We start from the raw sequence: 18,141 nt of genomic DNA on the forward strand, positions 1-18,141 counted from the left end.
TATTTGGCGAATTTGATGTTGTATCTGATATATTGGAACAAAGCACCACTTTCACAGTTGTTTCACTTTTCATTGTTCTTTATTTTTTCTTTTGAAGTATTAGAGAAGTAATCTCTAGTTATTAAATCTTAGTTTACTATATTTCTGAATTGAAGCTTTAAATTCTCTTCCATTGCAGATGAGCTCAGTTAAACTATGATGAATTCTTCTTAAGTGGGTTTGATGTAGTTTGGTCAAATCCCTGATTTCCAAGATGGAGAGCCACCCACCGAAATGGGGTCTATGAAAGTCTAAGAATTAAGTGCAGACTGTTTAGCAGATCTTGATTAATCTGATGCCATTTTAAAATATTTTTTTTTTCTTAATTTTATATTGAAAAATATAAAGAATGGCTTTACCATGCCACGGTATGCAATTACTCGGTATGACCTTGATTTCCATGCTCCATATCTGAACACTGGAGAGCAAATAAAAATATCTTCCCATGAAACAGTGAAATGTGTAATTGTTACAGTGATCAAGGAAGAAAATAGTAAGTATTTTTCCCCAAACTTGGAGCTTTTCCTTTTGCTATTGACCATTTTCTGAGTTATCTCTTCAGAAAGAAAAGCTTTCCTTATTTGCCTTTTCAGCTTTGTTTTGCAGAGCTGGTTGTAGGTCCTCGTTCATCAAAAACAGGAACCACAGGCACCTACTGGGGAACCTAACTCAGAAATCCTGTTCTAGCAAAGCTTTATAGAATGACTGTGGATTCCACAAGAGTCTTTCAAAGCTTTATTGACTTATTTCTGTTGGACAAATTCACATAAATAACAAAAATGTGGTTTAATTTCACCAGGTCAGATTTGTGAATGCTGATTCATAGGGTTTGCTTTGTCACTGATCCAGAAACACTTTTTCTGCCTACAGCAGAGCATTATTAGTATTCAGGCTACATCCTAAGTAGTACTGTGAGACTTAATCCACCTGGACACTTGTTCCTTCACTGCAAGGACTTGGGTAAATCATGCATATCTGAGGACACTCTATAAATACAAACATTCAATTCAGTTAATAAAATTTTGGGTTTCACAAATATTTTTATCATCTTATTCATGATCGTTCTGTCTCATCAGAAATATTCATAGCAATAAGAGTTAGAAAGAAGAGGTGTGTATCTGATGGTAAGAGCAGGCCTGAAGAAATATACCAAGTGGGCTAGATAGACTGCTGATATTGTATAATGTTCACCAGGACTCCAGCTAGGACAGCATGAGAAAGCAGTACTTGTTCAGAACCTGAGGAATGGGAACAGAGCAGTGTATCTGGAAATCAGGACTTAAAATCAAGTCAGATCAGGAAAAAAAAATGGAAAGAATGTGGGGCACATTTTCACGTGAAGCTAAAAGTCCAGAGTCAAAACATTATAGGTGAAGTAAGGGGGGAAGGGTGATGCGTGCATGCCTGTGGTGCCTGACCAGGGGTTAGTGAGACCTTTTGTTGCTGCTTACTGTATTTATTATTTTTGTAACTACAGCTCAGCATAGGCATGTCTGAACATCTGGGATACCCTTTTCTGCACTGATTACTCCTACATTAACTGCTGCACATAAATGTAAGCAGATCATTCAGGAAAGAGTGAAGAGCTACAAAGCTCTTGATATCAGCAACAGTAAGAAAAGACTTGACCACTGGAAGCTGTCATTTCCATCTTTTTCTTTCCAATCTTTTGTATAACGGGGAGATGAAGCAGGAGGGATTGCCGACATGTTTTAACCAAGCTAGTTAAGGGGTGAGCACTAACTAGACAGAAGTAAGTTTTAGGAGAAGAAAAGTGTTTGTAAGTAAAGCCATTAATGAAATGGACAGCCTATATACTTAAGGATAAGGATAATAAGCTAAACCAGTTAGTTATCTATTCTGTTTAATGTTTGTTTCATAATGAACAAAAGACTGAGGAAGACTCTTTACTGAAAGGCAGATAACCAGCTGTCATCTCAAGGATTTAATAAGCCTTTCATTGCTGCAAGGTCCATATTGAGTATATAATAATCATATTTACTTACTGTTTATCTTGGAGTATTATTTTAGTAATGCACACTGTTACCTACTTTAATCTTACACTACATTAATCTTGATATTTGTGTCTATATTGTATTGAACTGTAAATAGTGATGGTTTGAATTTAATTTTCTTTCAGCAGTTTCATACCTTGCAAAAAACCTAAAGAAATTAAGACAGCTTTTTTAGAATACCGTTGCATGTAGTGAATAATGCTTTGTAATTGGGTATGTTTTATTTCACTAATATTTAACATAAAAGCAGAAACTTGTTCTGGTAAGTAAGTGGAATAAATGTACTACGTGTTTTTGTTTTCATGGCCAATTCTCTAATATTTCATTATCAAAATTGTTGACTAAAAAGGAAGTTTTCTGCAAGACCCACAATATGGCTGGTGCTTTGTAAATAGTTGAACAGTGAAAAGATTTATAATTTTTGCAGCAGTGACCATGGTTCCATCTTCTTTTGCATGTATGACACCACATCTTTTTGGATATAAGGTTAACAGAAGGCCTTAGCAGATATCCATAAAACAGTCAAAACACCTTGAGTTTTAAAAAAAAAAATACTAAAAACAGAGACAAAGAGGTCTTTTTTAATGCTGGTACGCAAGTGCAAGTATCCTGACATGGAACTGAGTTGGTTATATTGTTTTATGCTTTCCACAACAGTGATTTCACCAGTCCAGACAATAGGCCTCTTAAATGAATGGTGTCAGTCCTCTTTGGAGTTTTAGTAAGCTTGATACTTATTCAGCAATTGCTGTTCTAAGCATTTTACAGCCTTTGCCAGGATGTCTTCTTTCCATATCCTGGCTTTATTGCCATCCTCTGCTTTGAGCATTTTTGCAAAAGTACAGTCTGTCCCAAAGGTTAGTTCAATCTGACATGCCCTGGATTTCTCTTTACACTCCTTCCCTCTTTACAGAGCAGGTGTTCTGTACCATTATGCAGAGCTATCCTCTTACAGCGCCTCTCCAGGAAAACACCAGATTTCGGTTAATACTGAGTAGACTTATTAGATCTACTCTTTAGGTGCAGCCCCTGAATGACTTTTGAGAAACCATTTTCTTTAAGTTCGTGCATTGGCCATCTGTTTTAATCTTCTCAGTGGTGCACTACCAAGTTAGATTGCTCCCATATCAGATCTACTGACTTTCAGGCCACCTTCTTATTCCCAGTTGAGCTATCAGTGCAGCTATCATAGCTGCACAGGTTCCTTCAACAATTTTCTTGCGTACTGCCCCACTCAGCTCCTCCAACCTGTAGCTCCCTCAGCGAAAGATTTGGAACTATACTTTCAATTTGAAATAGAGTTGGAAGGTGTTAGCACTTGGCTTGGTAGAGTGTCATCCATACCGTATATTTCAACTTACATTTCAAAATAAAAATTTATTTTAAACGAAAAAAAGACACTTTTCATTTTGAACATGTCAAATGACATGTTTCAAGAATTCAACGTGTTTTCCAACAGTTGCTCGAGTTGAGATATTAATCAAATCTGGCCCTTTCTTCTGAACAGTCTGTTTCAAGGAAGTGTCAAAAATTTCATGGCAAACTGTCTGGAAAGCAGAAACAAAATATTGTGTAGAGATTTTTCCTTCTTTTCCTCTTCTGCTTAAAATAAAACCTCTAAAACTATCTACCAGCCTGTCCTCGCTCTCCTGGAATACTAAGTGGTAAGCCAGTTGCATGAGCTGTTTAAGAACCAGCGCTGGCAGTATGGTATTTATTTCCTTTCTGGCTTATGCTTTGTGTGCTGAATTTCTAGAGTAAATTTTTGTAACCGAAATATAAACCCTTGAGAAATCAAAGCTTATAATAAACTGAAATACTGACAGAGCCTGAACTATGGTGCCTAAATTGCAGTGCTTGAAAAGCAGAAGAATAGAATCCAGAGCTGCTAAACTACTCTAAATCATAGTCTATCAATTTTTCTATAGGGCAATCACAAGACTATTTAAGTGGAATAATAGATTCCCAGCAATGAGCTATTTGTAATTAAAATTAAGCATACCAGGGTTGTGTCATTAGAATTTTTACAGTCAAGTACATGTTATTAAAACAGTTGTATCCTCATTACGTTTTCCTTAAAAACGGTTCGGCTCTTAATACGAATTGTTTTCTTGAAAGCGCTGCCCATTCTCAGAAGCTTGAAATTGTCATCGTTCTTGGAAAAAGCATGTGTATATGTTTATGCGTATTGAGTGTAGGTATGTGAACACATATGCACAGACATGCAGGTACTCACACCTATTTATTGCTTCCATCAGTAAGCCTTCTGGCTTCAAAACAGTTCATTGCACAAGTTCTAGGTAATAAATGAGTTCTTTATTACTTACTGTACATATCTGTTTTCAGCAAATTGAAAATCAATTGAATAATAGGTTGTGAGTAGAGCATTGTATTAGTGTATTTGTCACAGAGCTGTGACTGCACTGCAGCAGAGATGTGAATTCATTGGCACATCCTTGCTTTTGAAGGTGTACAACACTCATTGTATTGCCATTTATAAAAACGTTGTAGGACTTCTATAAAAGAATGAAATACTGATGTGCACTAAGGCCACACACAAAGGATGGGAGGATAAGCCAGTGGAAGCTATATGTTTGTATTTATACATGGTATTTTAGCTGAGCATGTTACTGTTTGTGGTAGATGGCAGAATCGTCACAGCGAAGGAGAAAAAGCAGATTGTGTAGATTTTAGCAAGTGATATAAATATGCTCCATGATGATCTGGAGGAGACTAGTGTAATGTAAAACGATAACTCATTTCTGTGTTACTATTTATTACCATTGTTGTTCCTGATAACTGCAATGATAAGAAGGAGGAAATTTGACTGTGATAACGTCCTGTGCAAATATAAATTAAAATCATTTTTCTGATCCAAAAATCCTGCAAACTAAAAAGATGAGAAATGTGAATAGAGAAAGGATAAAGGGTTACAAGTGAATATGCACATTGCATTGCCTCTAATGAATGATGAACACACATCATTAAGGTTTGTGGTTGTGTGGGTCAGCTGAGGGAGAGTGTTTCATGTGAAATAAATAAACCATGCATGAATGCTCTCTACATCTGATTCTTTCATGGTTGATCCAAGTCAAATTTCAATTCATGACTCGGAGAACCTAGTCTATATGGCCTTGCCATTATTTAGCCAAACTAGGAGTTGCAAGGATGTATAGCAAGAAAAGCATGCTGACCTCAGCTGTTCCTCAATGGTACAGTGAGATAACCAAAAGACTAGGTTTATTTTTGCTTTACCAAGGAACAAGGAAAATTTGAGTTTCTCTCAGAGGCAGGAGAAATTAGCATCCTTGACTTACGTGTTCTGCTAGGGATTTAATAATAAAATTGGCATTTATACCAGTTGTCGTTAATAAATGTCTCAGAAACATTACCTTCCATTTCACATTTGCATAATTGCGTAGACTATCTGTTTTACTTTACTGCCAAGGCTATATTTTTGTTTTGAAGGGGAAAAACCTTTGCTGTTTAGGCAGAAATTGTTTTCTACAAGGCTTACAGAGCAATCTCTTCCGGTCATATGGTTACTGGAACCATCCACTGGAATTAATTTATAATCTAGATGTTAATGCAAGATACACAGTTTCTGTTAGGACATCAGAGCTTTTCCTAGCTTTACGTCCAAACCAGTGCTTGTAAAATAATTGATCTTCTAGGGAAGCTTCCAGATTCTTCTGTCACAGTGAAGAAAGTGCCATATTCCTGACAGTAATAATGGTAAAGGGTAAAATACAAAAAGATGGTGGTATAGGTGAATTATGAGTCATCCATGCCAGGCAAGTAAAAGACCACTTGATGTTGTGAGTTTTTTTAGGAGTACCTCCATTTTGTAGTATTTTTAAATAAAATCATTTAAGCAATCTGCACTTTACAAGATCAGCATCACTTTAGTAGTGCTAAATCATGTTATACCTCAAGTTGCCTTTAAACCACAATGCTGTAATAACAGTTGGGACATGGACTTTCAATCTGTTCAGTTCAAAGCCTACCAGTTACAAAATACAGCTCCATCTTATTATGTAGCCAGATTATGTAGCCAGACTAGTAGGATGCTGAGCCAAGACCATACTTATATCAGTGGTAGCTGATGGCATCTTACAGCTCCATGACCATCAAGGTGATTCATATGCTATAAATTTGCAAAGCAAGACATATTTAATAGGTTGTGCATTTTGCATAGGATGCATCAGGATTTTTATCACCTATTTTAAGATCAACACGAGATAGCTGTTTTCTCTGATTAAGACACTAGGAATGAAACCAAGTAATGCAAAAGATAAGATCTGCTACGGTATGCACCAAAGAGTGGAGTGCCATAGCCAAGGGCTATGGCAGCCCGTGCCCAGTTCTGATTGACACAGCAAGGGGCTTTTAATACAAAATCATCTATCAGTTGTATAATCATCTTTATCACTGAATAATTCTTTATGTTATGGGAACAAACATAAAGGTATCTAATTATCAGTTTCTTTATTCCCCAAAAGATAAATTTAGGGGTAAACTAATTTAAAACAAAGCTCTATAAAATTATGTATTTACCTGGTGGTTCAATGCATGATTACTTGTGTTTGTTAGAGGGGAATATAGTAGCCACTGTTCTATAGACTGCTCACTGGTCTGTATGCTGTGATGATTATAATCTAAAGAACAAGAGAAACTTTCTCCAAATGTCTAGCATGGATTATAAAGTGAGGTTGGTGTCATAAAATCTCAGGAGCTGTGTTTGATTCAAGCTGTAAAATGCAGAACTAATAAATAATTAACCAGACACCAAAGAATCAATTTTATGATTTGTTCTCAAGCCCAGCCAGAATGTTCTTCTTTACCTATTTGTATTTCAAAGGAGAGGTGATTACATGAATACAAAATTAATCCAGTCAGATTTTGAACATGGCAATACTTGGAAAGGTTTAAAGTTTTCTTCAGAAACCTAGTGAATAAAAACCATGAGATTTTTCTGGGGATTCTCAGTGCTTAACACATTTAATATCCCCAAGAGGGATGAATTGTGCCACACTGACAGTTAAGTTGGTGACTAACTGCCACTTCCTCTACATGTTTACCTAAATAATAAACCTAAATACACTAGTCCAAAAAAATGCTACCCAGAACGGCTCTCATCTGCTCTAGAAATCCTTAAGCTGGTTACAAACTATGCAAAGCTTTTCACAGAGTAACAAAAAAAGTTAAAAAAAAAAACACTGGAGAGAGATCATATTTAGTAGCTGGCCTTTCATAATAGTTTCTTCTTCCTTTTGTTTTGACCCATTTAACAGATTTAAGATAGTATTTAAGAAAGATGCAGGTGTTCTTATTGACACCAGCTGAAGACCTGGATCTGAGTTTGCCAACTAAAACATTGCGCAACAAAAATCATCTTTTTTATCCAGCCCGATTTGTTTGTTTATGAATTTGTGAGTTTATCCTCTGCCTCTGTAAGATTATCACAGTACAGTACAGTTTGCAGCTTGGGGACTGGATGTTGCCCATGGGCCATTTCCACCCGGTTTATCTTGTGGTTCCCTCCCGCCCTGCCCCAGAGGAGATGGAGAAGGGCTAAACAAGTGCTGCCCAGTACACCATTTCCTCCCGCCACAGCTCCATACAGACCCGGTCTCCTGTTAAATGAAGCAGTTGCTAGGAACTGACAGAAGGGATACCAGGGCTGGGAAATTCACTCATTAGCTGCTGCAGTAGGTTCACACGCCTCTGCTTTGCTTCAGGAGAAGTGGCAACAGCCTGGGTTGGAGAGAAGTGGATGTTCAACCATCAGCCACCACAGATCCTAGGTTATGTATAATGGCTGCAGGAGGTTTGCTGCAACAAATGCAGAAAAATGGGTTGTCCAGCTCCTGCGATTGCTAAAGTGGAACCAGCATAATTTCATTTTAAGGAGCTAATTTGTGAAGTGTTCTGAAAATTAAAAGTGGTAGAAAAGAAAGGGAAAAAAAAGAAAAGTCTCTGCTTTGACATATACAAAATAAAAACTGCCTAAGTCCAAGAGAATCACTTAATCCAGACGAGTTAACTGTGGTATTTTTCTTTATGCGTTAGTCCTTCATCAATTGTTCTAATACAAACAACTTAGAATAGGACCTTATTGGTCTGAAGATAACACTGAAAAGCTGCTTGGCAGCCTTTTCTAGGAATATGCCCTAAAGGAGCTTTGCTTAACCAAATGTCACTGCATATTTTGATATTGATTTGCTCTTTTTAAATCACAGTCTTTAAAAGTGCCAAGCATTTAGTTTTGATCTCATGACAGAAAAATTTTGATAATGTCCACCAAAGAAACGTGAAGGCCTTGTATTACAGAAAGTGATAAAGAAAGCCTAGGTCCTCTGTGGTTCGTGAAGGATTTGTCTGTGCACAATTAGGCTAGAAGTCAGCAGCAAATGAAGCTAGCTTGGGAATTATTATGAATCTGAATTAATTTTACAGTCCCTCCCATCTGCCCTTTGTGTTGCCTTGTATACGAGATCCAAATCCCGTTGCTGGAGATCTCAAAGTCACTTTAAACACTTGTTAGATTGTAAGAAATAAGAAAGACACTTACAGGTCAGATCAGCTGTTTTTACTTTTATTTAGGACACTCTGAAAATCAGGGACTGTCTGTGGAATGGGTAATTTTAATCTGATGTTGGAACTGTAGGACTCTGCGATAGTGATGTGTCCTTAATTGGATTATCTTATTGTTCAGTACTACTTTTACCATGATGAGTGGATGCGTTCTGTTGCTCATTAAAGTGCAGTATCAGTGCAAACAGATGCATATGTTTAGAATATTTTTGTGATTTTTTTACTAGTTTACAGGAGGACTTTTAAGTAAGCTATATATGTTCAGTGATTCAGACTACCAGCTGAAAGCATTCTTTATTGCTCTTACAAATTATTTTCCTTGTATGTTGTTTTATAGACCTAATCTGTCATTGTCTTCTTGAGCAGTCTGGTAACCTTGTACAGTAAAAAAAGGTTAAACGTGTTTTATCAGTCTTTGCGTGGGTGTGAATGAAGCTAGCGACAGAACATCGTACTCAACAAGGATAGTATGCATTTTGGAGGATCTTTGCAAGAAATTGTATGAATTTTAAGGAGATGTTTGGATGTGATAAAAAAGGCAACTAATAGAAAGATATTGTAAGACCATTCACAACAAACTGATCATGGTTAGTTCTGAGGCAGAGAAATGGGCAAAAAAGCGGAACAGAGACAATTTGGGAGAGAAATAAGAGGTGAGGTGTGAGCAGGAGCAAGATTAGGTAGGGATTTGATGATGAGAAGGAAAAGATTGACTTTCACGTTAAGAGTAATTCAGCCCAGGTTATTTTCCATTGCAAAAAGCCTTTAACATTTTGTTCTCTACAGAAATTCTCATGCTGTCATTGTCACTGTAGCATTTGAGTTCTTTTCAGTACAGTAGCGGACAGTATGTGTCAAATATCACTTGTGTGTAGTTCATTCCTTCCATTTGACCTCTCAGATGGAGGAGTAGTTGCACAGGTGAATGTTTTGTTTTGGTGATGTTTCTTGGCTTGATTGTTTCTAATTTATGTGTACAGAGGGTTAGTTTATATTTAGATTATAGCTACACGCAAGCTGTATTTTGCACTTACACTAGAGATGGGAAGTATGAAGGGGAAGAAGAAAGGGAAAGGGAAAGGTCTGTGTAATACAGTGGAGAATAGTGAGATTCGTGGTGGTTCTTCAGTCCTGAGGGACTTTATTTACAGTCTGTGGGTGGCCATCTCAAGATTTGGCTTCCTGCACAAAATAACTTTTAATTTTCCTGCTCAAATGAACGCAAAACCTATGAATTGAAGTAAATTACTCTACACCTTGGGCACAATTTGCCTGAGGAAGTTACTTAATGTATCCCTGCCCTGGGGGATACAGTCCTCTAAAAAGACTGAGGTGGTGACCTAAATCTGTTGAGTTACAGAGGTTAAATAGCACAGTCACAACACTAAGAAAACACAGTCACATAATGAGAAATTAAGAGCTTGAAAGAAATGCTTTGCTGTTTCTTATGGGATATGAAAATATCTGGATTAGAAGGAAGTCCGGAGAGGTCTCTGAGGCCATTCTCCTGCCTTCAGGCAGGACCAAACATACTGAAGTCATTCCTGATGTTCTTAAAATACTGTTTACCACTAACGAACCTCATTGCTGCTCTGCCCATTCCCTGTGGACATTTCTAGCTGTTTGTGACTTTCCTGCTTCCAGCAACTTTTTGTACAGTTGAAAATCAACCAGTGCTCACTTCTGCTGACTGTGGTGTGAGGATTTCTTCATGGGTCTTTCGTATCACTGTCCTGCTTATACCCATGTTATGAGATCCCTTTTCTTTTCTGTTTTTCTTGTTGGCAATAGTATGGTGGGTTCACTTAGGATCACTGCACCGTGTGTGGAATTCCTCAGACCCCTTTTTGCAGAATTGCTGTATTGCTGTTGGGCCAGACTCTTCCCCCGCACCCCGGTCATTCCTACTTCAGTGTCGGACTTCTCACATGCTCTAGTTGTGTGAAGTGTCTTGCATTTCGATCTGGTTTCTCAAAATATTTTCTGTTTATAATCCATGGTCCTCAAAAGAGCAACCTTTCCCAGTTTCATATCTTCATGCAGAAGAAACACCTCATATCTGCCAATTCACTCAGTACAGGCAGTTCCTTCTATGTTTCTAGCAGAAGCAGGGGGCCTTAGGCCAGATATCTCATTCTACTCCTGATTGCGATATTTCCTTGGGACTCACAGACCATTCCCTATGATCTGAAATCTATATTCACTCCTGTGATGGGGGAAGGACCCTTAGTAAATATGGCAGATGGAAGTAGCCCAATTGACAATAAAATAATGTGTCTGATCCAAAGCTGCATTTGGGAAAATACGGTGTTTGCTGCAGACTATGTGAGCATCCTGTTCCCAGTTTTTTCTTTTTGTCAGTCTAGGGGTGGGGAGAAGCTTAGTGGTTTACTAGGTATTTGTATATAGCATCTCTGAGGAAATGCTAAAGCTTCAGGCAATCTTAAATCTCCAGTGCATGGTTAGCCCATTTGTATTCCTTGAACAAAGTGTATCTGGGCAGACAGTGACAAAAAAAGTGTGACATACAGTTTTCCCTCACCCTGCAGGAAGATCGGAGTTGCAATCTGTAGTTTTAAGACATAGACAGTTGATTAAAACAGATTTGTTACAAATAACTTTAACCAGAATTGACTACAGGCAAATTGTAAAAGAGGCCAGTTTTCAAAGTGGTGATTCGGAGTAATCCCATATATATTTTAATAGGGAGGCCGATGTTGAGCATCAGCAGGGAAGAAATGGAATGGCATGAGTTATATTTAGGAATGGAAATTTGGTCTATTTCTTTGGTCTGTGTTGTGGAGGACTGGAAGAAAGAGATATTCTAGAGGGTGCAGTTACAATATTTAAAATAAAAGGAGGTGAAAGGCTGTGAGTTGGCTCCTACCACAGCTGAAAGAAAAGCAACAATATCTATACCCATCATTATTGAGGAATATTGCTAGTATTCCTCTGATTAAATGTGTCTAATGAATCAGCAAATAACAAAGAAATGAATAGCAATTACTTAGGACAATTAACAGAGTACATAGGCACCAAGAATACACCAAAGCTAATTAAATAATAATTGGGAAGATAGCCCTGTTCCATAATACTAAGAGGTCATGTTGCAGCCCTTAAAATAAAATAAAATAAAATAAAATAAAATAAAATAATTTAGTGTTATTAGGTGACAGAGTTAACCCCTTGTAGTTTAACAAATGGAAAGAGAGAGATCCAGCTCACTAGACACCTATTAATCTGACTTTAGTAGTCTTACTAAGCTTTTGAAGAAATGAACAAAGAAGTAATCAAATACCTGGAAGTATATGAAAGGTGGAGTAAAATGCAGCTGGTGTTTATCAACAGTTGATTGTTCAGGATTAATCTGATCTCCTCCTCAGAGTTTTTTCTCAGACAGGAGAAATGCAACAGATCTACTTTGTCAGATGCCAATAAAACACTTGATATACTGTAATTATTAACTTAACCAAGGAAGACAGGGTTTGAGAGAGGAATTGCAGAGTGAGTTGTGAACTGGCAAATGGAAAGGCCTCACAACTTATACTGGTGGCTTAACAGGTGGCTGAGAGATTAGAGTTGCTCAGAGATCAGTGCCAGAGCTGATCCTTTAATGGTTTGATCTTGGCTCAAAATTAGAAATATCTTGATGAAATGTGCTGATTTTCAAGGTTCCACCTTGAAAAAATAAGCAGAAAGATTTGGATGACACCATGGAAGCTACAGTACAGAGTAATGCTGTTGATGACAATAACTAGAATTTCTGTCTAAAGGTGGAGCTTGTTGGTTGGAAGTGATTGAAGAGAAAAAAGATTGGAATGTATCGAAGGTATTTAATGTATTGAGCAATCTCAAGATGACTTCGAGTCATTATTCTGAGGTAGTCAGGAAAATGCTGTGTATCAAGCAAAAGAATTTCAGTAGAGAAATAAAAAAAATCACAAAACATTGGGAAGACCTCCTCCAGAATACTCATTAGATCACAAGTAGAAATGGGAGGAGAGCTATGAGGGAGAACAATAGAAAAACTATTATTAGACTTGTTTTCATAAAAATACGGCCTGAGAGAAGTTATGATTGCTCTCTACAAAGTTGTCAGATGTAAATCCCAAAGAAGAGCAAAAGCTGTTTGAGACACAAATCAATCTTAATCAAATTAAATACCAAACAAAGCAGCATCTGTAGACACTTTATGGATAAATTTTGAGGTGGAAATTAAAATAAAGTGTATCACACTCAAGGGATGAAGTTCTAGACCTGCTGTTCAGATGGAACCGTAGAACAAGGAAGTCCTCAAAATGGAGTCAGCAAGTTTTTGGAAGCAGCAGTACTGAAAATTTGGGGGTTGGCAGTGTGAAGGGACAGAACTTGGTGACTAGGAACTTACTTCCAGTTCTGTTTTGTGGCAGCTTCTAACTTCACAGCCTGGTTCAGGAGGGAAGTGGGGTTTTAAAGTTGTTTGGTTTGGTTTGGCTTGGTTTTAAATGTAATGCAGTCTTTTCCCTAAAAGGAGACTAAAGAATGGAATTGCCTAGAAACATAGTCTGTTAATGCATATGAACAGCAAGTAGAGCATGTGTTAGTTTTGAGTGTGTACATTTTGTGTATGTACTAAGTGATAAGCATAAAGCAGATAAACTATATCATTGTATATGCTTATATAATTTTAAAAATACTAATTTCTTAGTAAGGTGTATATGGAAACACTTAGGCAAGGTACCTTCTATCTTACCAGTATTGGTATCTTACTATCACTCTATGGCAGGAGAAGTGTTTGAAAGATATTGGAGTTAGGATTAGAAATTACATTCCTCTTGATACCTCTACTGAACTAACAAGGGTTTTTTTGTAATTTCTACGTTCGGGTTACCTAAAATCTCTTGTAAACTCTATTATAGCAGGCAAGGTTTGTCCAAAAAGAGGACAGAGGAGCAGCAGATTATGTTACAGAACTTCGCTAATGAATTTAATAGAAAATAATCTTACAATTCTATCTGATAAAATAAACTAACAGAGGGTGGAGGGAGTACTTAAGGAAACGATCCTATAGTCTGATTTAAAGTCCAGTTACCAATAATATTAAGATATTGCTTACTCCCTACTTCTAACTACCTCATATTTAGAACAGTAACATCAAGGAATTTGCTGAATATTCTGGGTTTATGACAACATGCTCCATGAAATGATACATATAAATATCTGTTTTTCATATTTCTGTAGATTAAGTCATTTACCTCAGTTATATAGTCAATAATGGAGTATCTTTACTAGTTATGCTACAATAAAAGTGAGTTATACCACATTAAAATGTGAAACTGGTTGCTAGCATTACATGTGAGACTTCATATAAATAGCTGGTGAGATTCACATAGAGAAATGTTTAGTTTGGTCATTGGAAATGTACTTTTAAAATAATGTATGTTCAAATGTAAATGAAGAAGAAAATACATCAAAAGCAGTTATTTTGAAAGGCTGGGCAAATACAAAACCATATTCAGATTTAAGAACTTTTGTAGATGTTTATATCCTTGAATAAAAGTTAACTTCTATGAGATTATTTTTGAAATGTCACTGCTTTCTGCTTTTCCTGCTCTTGCACCCACAACCTATGGATTCATATAAATTGTTAATCATTTGGATGTTTAGAAATGTGCTATTAAATGCTCTTGTTTTTCTTCTGTGGTGTTGAGAACACAACAGAAAGTCATCACCTATTAGCTGAATAGCAGTAAGTCAGCTCTATCTGTTCATTTAGCCTGCCACACACACAAAACTAAATGAATTTGCTTAAACCATGTTGATAACATAATTTATTGAACTGTGATAATTGCCTCAGGTAGTTTCACTGTATTTTACTGTGAAAACAAGAATTTGAAATGCTTTATTTCTTACTTTATAAGAGCATTTTTTTTAAGCACTATTTTTAACCAAGCCAGTATTTACTTATCTTTTTGTAACAGAAAGAGTGGGTAGACTTGAATACCACAGGCTGATACAGGATGCAAGACATATATATTGTGTATATTCTGAGGTACTTGTACTGGCATGCATAAAACCAAAAATGTTTTATAAATGTGAGTGCACAATGTGCAAATCCCTAGTGCATATCATGACACAAGTTATTCTTGGTAGTTGAGTCGTGTATGCCAGTGCTGTTAATTGGAACTTGAGGGGATATGAGACTGTAAGCTTACAGAGGGTTCACCCAGAGACTTTCAGTTTCAACAAATTGGTACATAGGAAAGGAAAGCTGTCCTTGGGTGTTGTTTAATAAAGTGTTGTTAACTATCACAGGAATATGATGAACTTCAGCTTTCTCTTAGAGATAAGGGTACTTAATTTGTAATGCATTTATGAAAATATTTTAATTTGTTTGTCTTATGGGGGGGTCTTCTAATTTTAATTTTTAGTGTCATAATAAAAAAGCACAGTTCAGAAATTACATTTGGTCAAGTCAACATGAAAGAAAAGCTCTTTTAGTTCTTCATCAAAAATGCAGAGCCTGTACTGAGTCTGACTGTAACAAATCTAATAAGAAAAGTTATTTGAAATATTTCAAAGCCCTGTCAAAGAAAAGGAATTTAATCGTTTCAAAGGTGAAAGTATACAATAATTCCAATTTTAACTATCTTTGATAGAAAAGAAACTGGCCAAACTCAAATCTTTGAAATCACATTTAGATACTATTTCCAACAATAAGTATATATTCTGAGATAACTTTGGTTTTTGCTGTTCTGCTTTTTTCTTCTTCATTCCTTCCGCTCTCTAGCAGTAGTGTTACAGGAGAAGAAAAGCGGATGGGTGGGACAAAGGTGAACAACACTTGCCACAAATCCCTGTGAAAAAACACTTTTACAGCTTTTATACTGAAGCCTATTGTTGGTTTTGATAATGCTGCATTAGTAATCTCCATCCCAGCCAGCAGGCCATCTGCCTCCAGTTTGTCCCATTTCTGGCAGCAGAAAGATAAATAGCAACTCCCTGGTATTCTGTCTTTAACTTTCAGTCAGCTGGGGGAGGGGAGGCTGTAAGCCATGACACCACCTGTGCAGCAGGAGGAGGTGTGACTTGTGATGTTCTTTTTGTTGTGACAGCTAAGTACCAGTTGTATGTAGCTTAGAACCCCAGTTGTGCACGTTTTTGTTATTTGTAAAAGGGCTGCAGCAGAGCCTCAATGAATCATCTTTGGTGCAGTTGTGTGTTCAGATGTAAATTCTCTTAATCTCCCTAAAATAACAAGCATTAATTACCAGACAAGGATATGATACACTGCTTGGGCAGCTTACAATTTAGCTGTGTGTAACTCTTGATGCTCATTTAGGTTTTTCTTTCTGTCTTTGCATCTCGTCCTGACAGGTGTGTGCCCAATCACTGTGAACACGGTGGCAAATGCACCCAGACGTGGGACAGCTTCAAGTGCACTTGCGATGGAACTGGATACAGTGGCGCCACTTGTCACAACTGTAAGCTGTCCTGCACTTTCAAAATTACAATAGAATAGGGAAGACACTGATGTCTTTTGGTTGAGATAAAAAGTCAAAGCCTTCCTCTCTGGTTGTTAAAGATCCTAAAACCTTTTTGGAAAGGAGGTGTTGACTTAGTAGTACTTCACCTTATCTACATAGGAGCATATTTATATAGCACTGTACTGCACCATGCAAGGGACTAAAGCTGTACAGATGTCTTAGTTGGGTGTACTGAGCAAACACGTTCTCAGCAATCCCACCCTAGAGTTTCAAATGGACCCAGAGAATCTGCCCTAACCTACTGGGGAGAGCTGGTGACTGCTGCTAGAGAGACACTGGTTCAGGTTGCTAATCCCAAAAACTGTTTGTATACTGATTATTGGCCATTCTAAAATAAAATTATTTACTCTGTTCTTATGAGTTTCTCAAATAAGAGTATTTTCTGTGAGCTCCACATGCCCTACACTATTAAAGCACAGAAAGAAGAAAGGTACAGTTGCTCTTTTCGTACGTTCTGAACAATATATGCAAAGTCAGCAGCATGTGTTTTCCGTTCCTTCTCTCGTACGTCAACAGTGGGATTTTCATCTGTGAGGCATATTCTAAAATATCTAGAAGATGCAGAAAACATATCCAGTCCTTACTTTTCTCTCTTTTTTCTTTAGCAAACAACCTCTTAATATTGAGGAGACAGTGAAAATGCTTCTTAACAGGTGAAAAGTTAAAATTGAAGCCAGGATTTTTAGATACAAATTTATGTTACTTTACTATTTACCTTAATTACAGCTGTGTAAAATTTTATGAAGATAATTGCAGAATTCTTTCATTTTTACTAAAAAACCCAAACCAATGAGAAAATTTGACAATTAACCATCGTCCGTATTTCAACAAAAACTTATTCTATTTTTAAACATTGTATTAATGTAAGAGGGAAAGGATTTTATATAGTAACTGTTAACACATATATATGTATTGATTGTCAAAGTTCTTCATGGTCTGGCTACTGAACTGCTAAAACTGAAAGACTTAAATGGCAAATGAATGTTTATTAAAGAAAGATATTTAAAGTACAAATGCTTGGAGGAGAAATTTAATGGGCAACCTTTTTTCCACCAAGAGTGAATGTGCATAGCAATGGCATGGTTGCATCTAATCTTGGGAAAGAAAACACGGGATTTACAGCAATGTGGTATTTTGGTGAAACAAAGGAAAAAACTTAGTGTATTTTTCTGAAAGTATAATATTTTTAAAGCTTTGGCTGATCTATTACAACCACTTGGAAACCGTGATTTTCCATGCATGTGATAGGCTGTTAAGATGTTTAAGTGCAGATATACAGGGATGGAAGCTCAGTTAAGTAAGTCTGAGCCTCTGAAAACTGGTATAATCTGTTAGAGGAAACTGTTTCTGTTGGATTCAACAGCCTGCCAGAGGTGAGACTGCTGCAGCTGCATTGCCCCAGGTCCAATCAGTGGCGAGGCCGCGGTCCCAGTAGGCATGCACCCACAGAGCCCATACACACCACATATACCTATATACATGGCTGGCCGTACAGATCATAGATGGAGCATGCTCATCAGCACAGCACCAACGGCCTCATCCTGCTCACCTCTCTGGCTGAGCAGGTTGCATGTCCACCGGTGAGAACAGGCAACATCCATATCCACACACAGTGGGTCCTGCCAGCGGCTCACCTCAGGCGCTCGCTCAGCCCGGTGGCTGGCCCCGGATCCCAGACTCCACAGTCACTGATGCCTGGATGCTGGATGGCCCAGCAGGGTATTTTTTGGGCTCCCCCTCCTGCCATTGCCTGTTTGTGCTCCTTTGTAGATGTGCAGACGAGCTTTTAAGACATAGCCTGACTTAGTTTAGCTTTCTTCTTGAATCCCAAAGAGAAGTAACAAGGACAAATGGATGGCATCATTTTTCCAAAATCACTTTTATTACAAAGGAAAGAAAAAATAATCCAAGGAGCTGTGAACATTTCTTTTAATAGGATTTTCACCTGCCTTTTATGGATAAAA

General features: G+C 37.3%; 1 protein-coding gene across 1 annotated transcript in view; it reads left to right on the plus strand.

The window, feature by feature from the left end:
• The window catches only part of CNTNAP2 (contactin associated protein 2), a 1,109,936-nt gene that overhangs the window by 723,009 nt on the left and 368,786 nt on the right, over positions 1 to 18,141 (plus strand). The window contains exon 11 of the mRNA XM_086468640.1: positions 16,008 to 16,114. Within this exon, the coding sequence (XP_086324766.1) occupies positions 16,008 to 16,114 (107 nt within the window). The remainder of the gene's footprint in view (positions 1 to 16,007; positions 16,115 to 18,141) is intronic.

The sequence above is a fragment of the Leptosomus discolor genome, chromosome 7, assembly GCF_034619465.1.
Source record: "Leptosomus discolor isolate bLepDis1 chromosome 7, bLepDis1.hap2, whole genome shotgun sequence".
Lineage (NCBI taxonomy): Eukaryota > Metazoa > Chordata > Aves > Leptosomiformes > Leptosomidae > Leptosomus > Leptosomus discolor.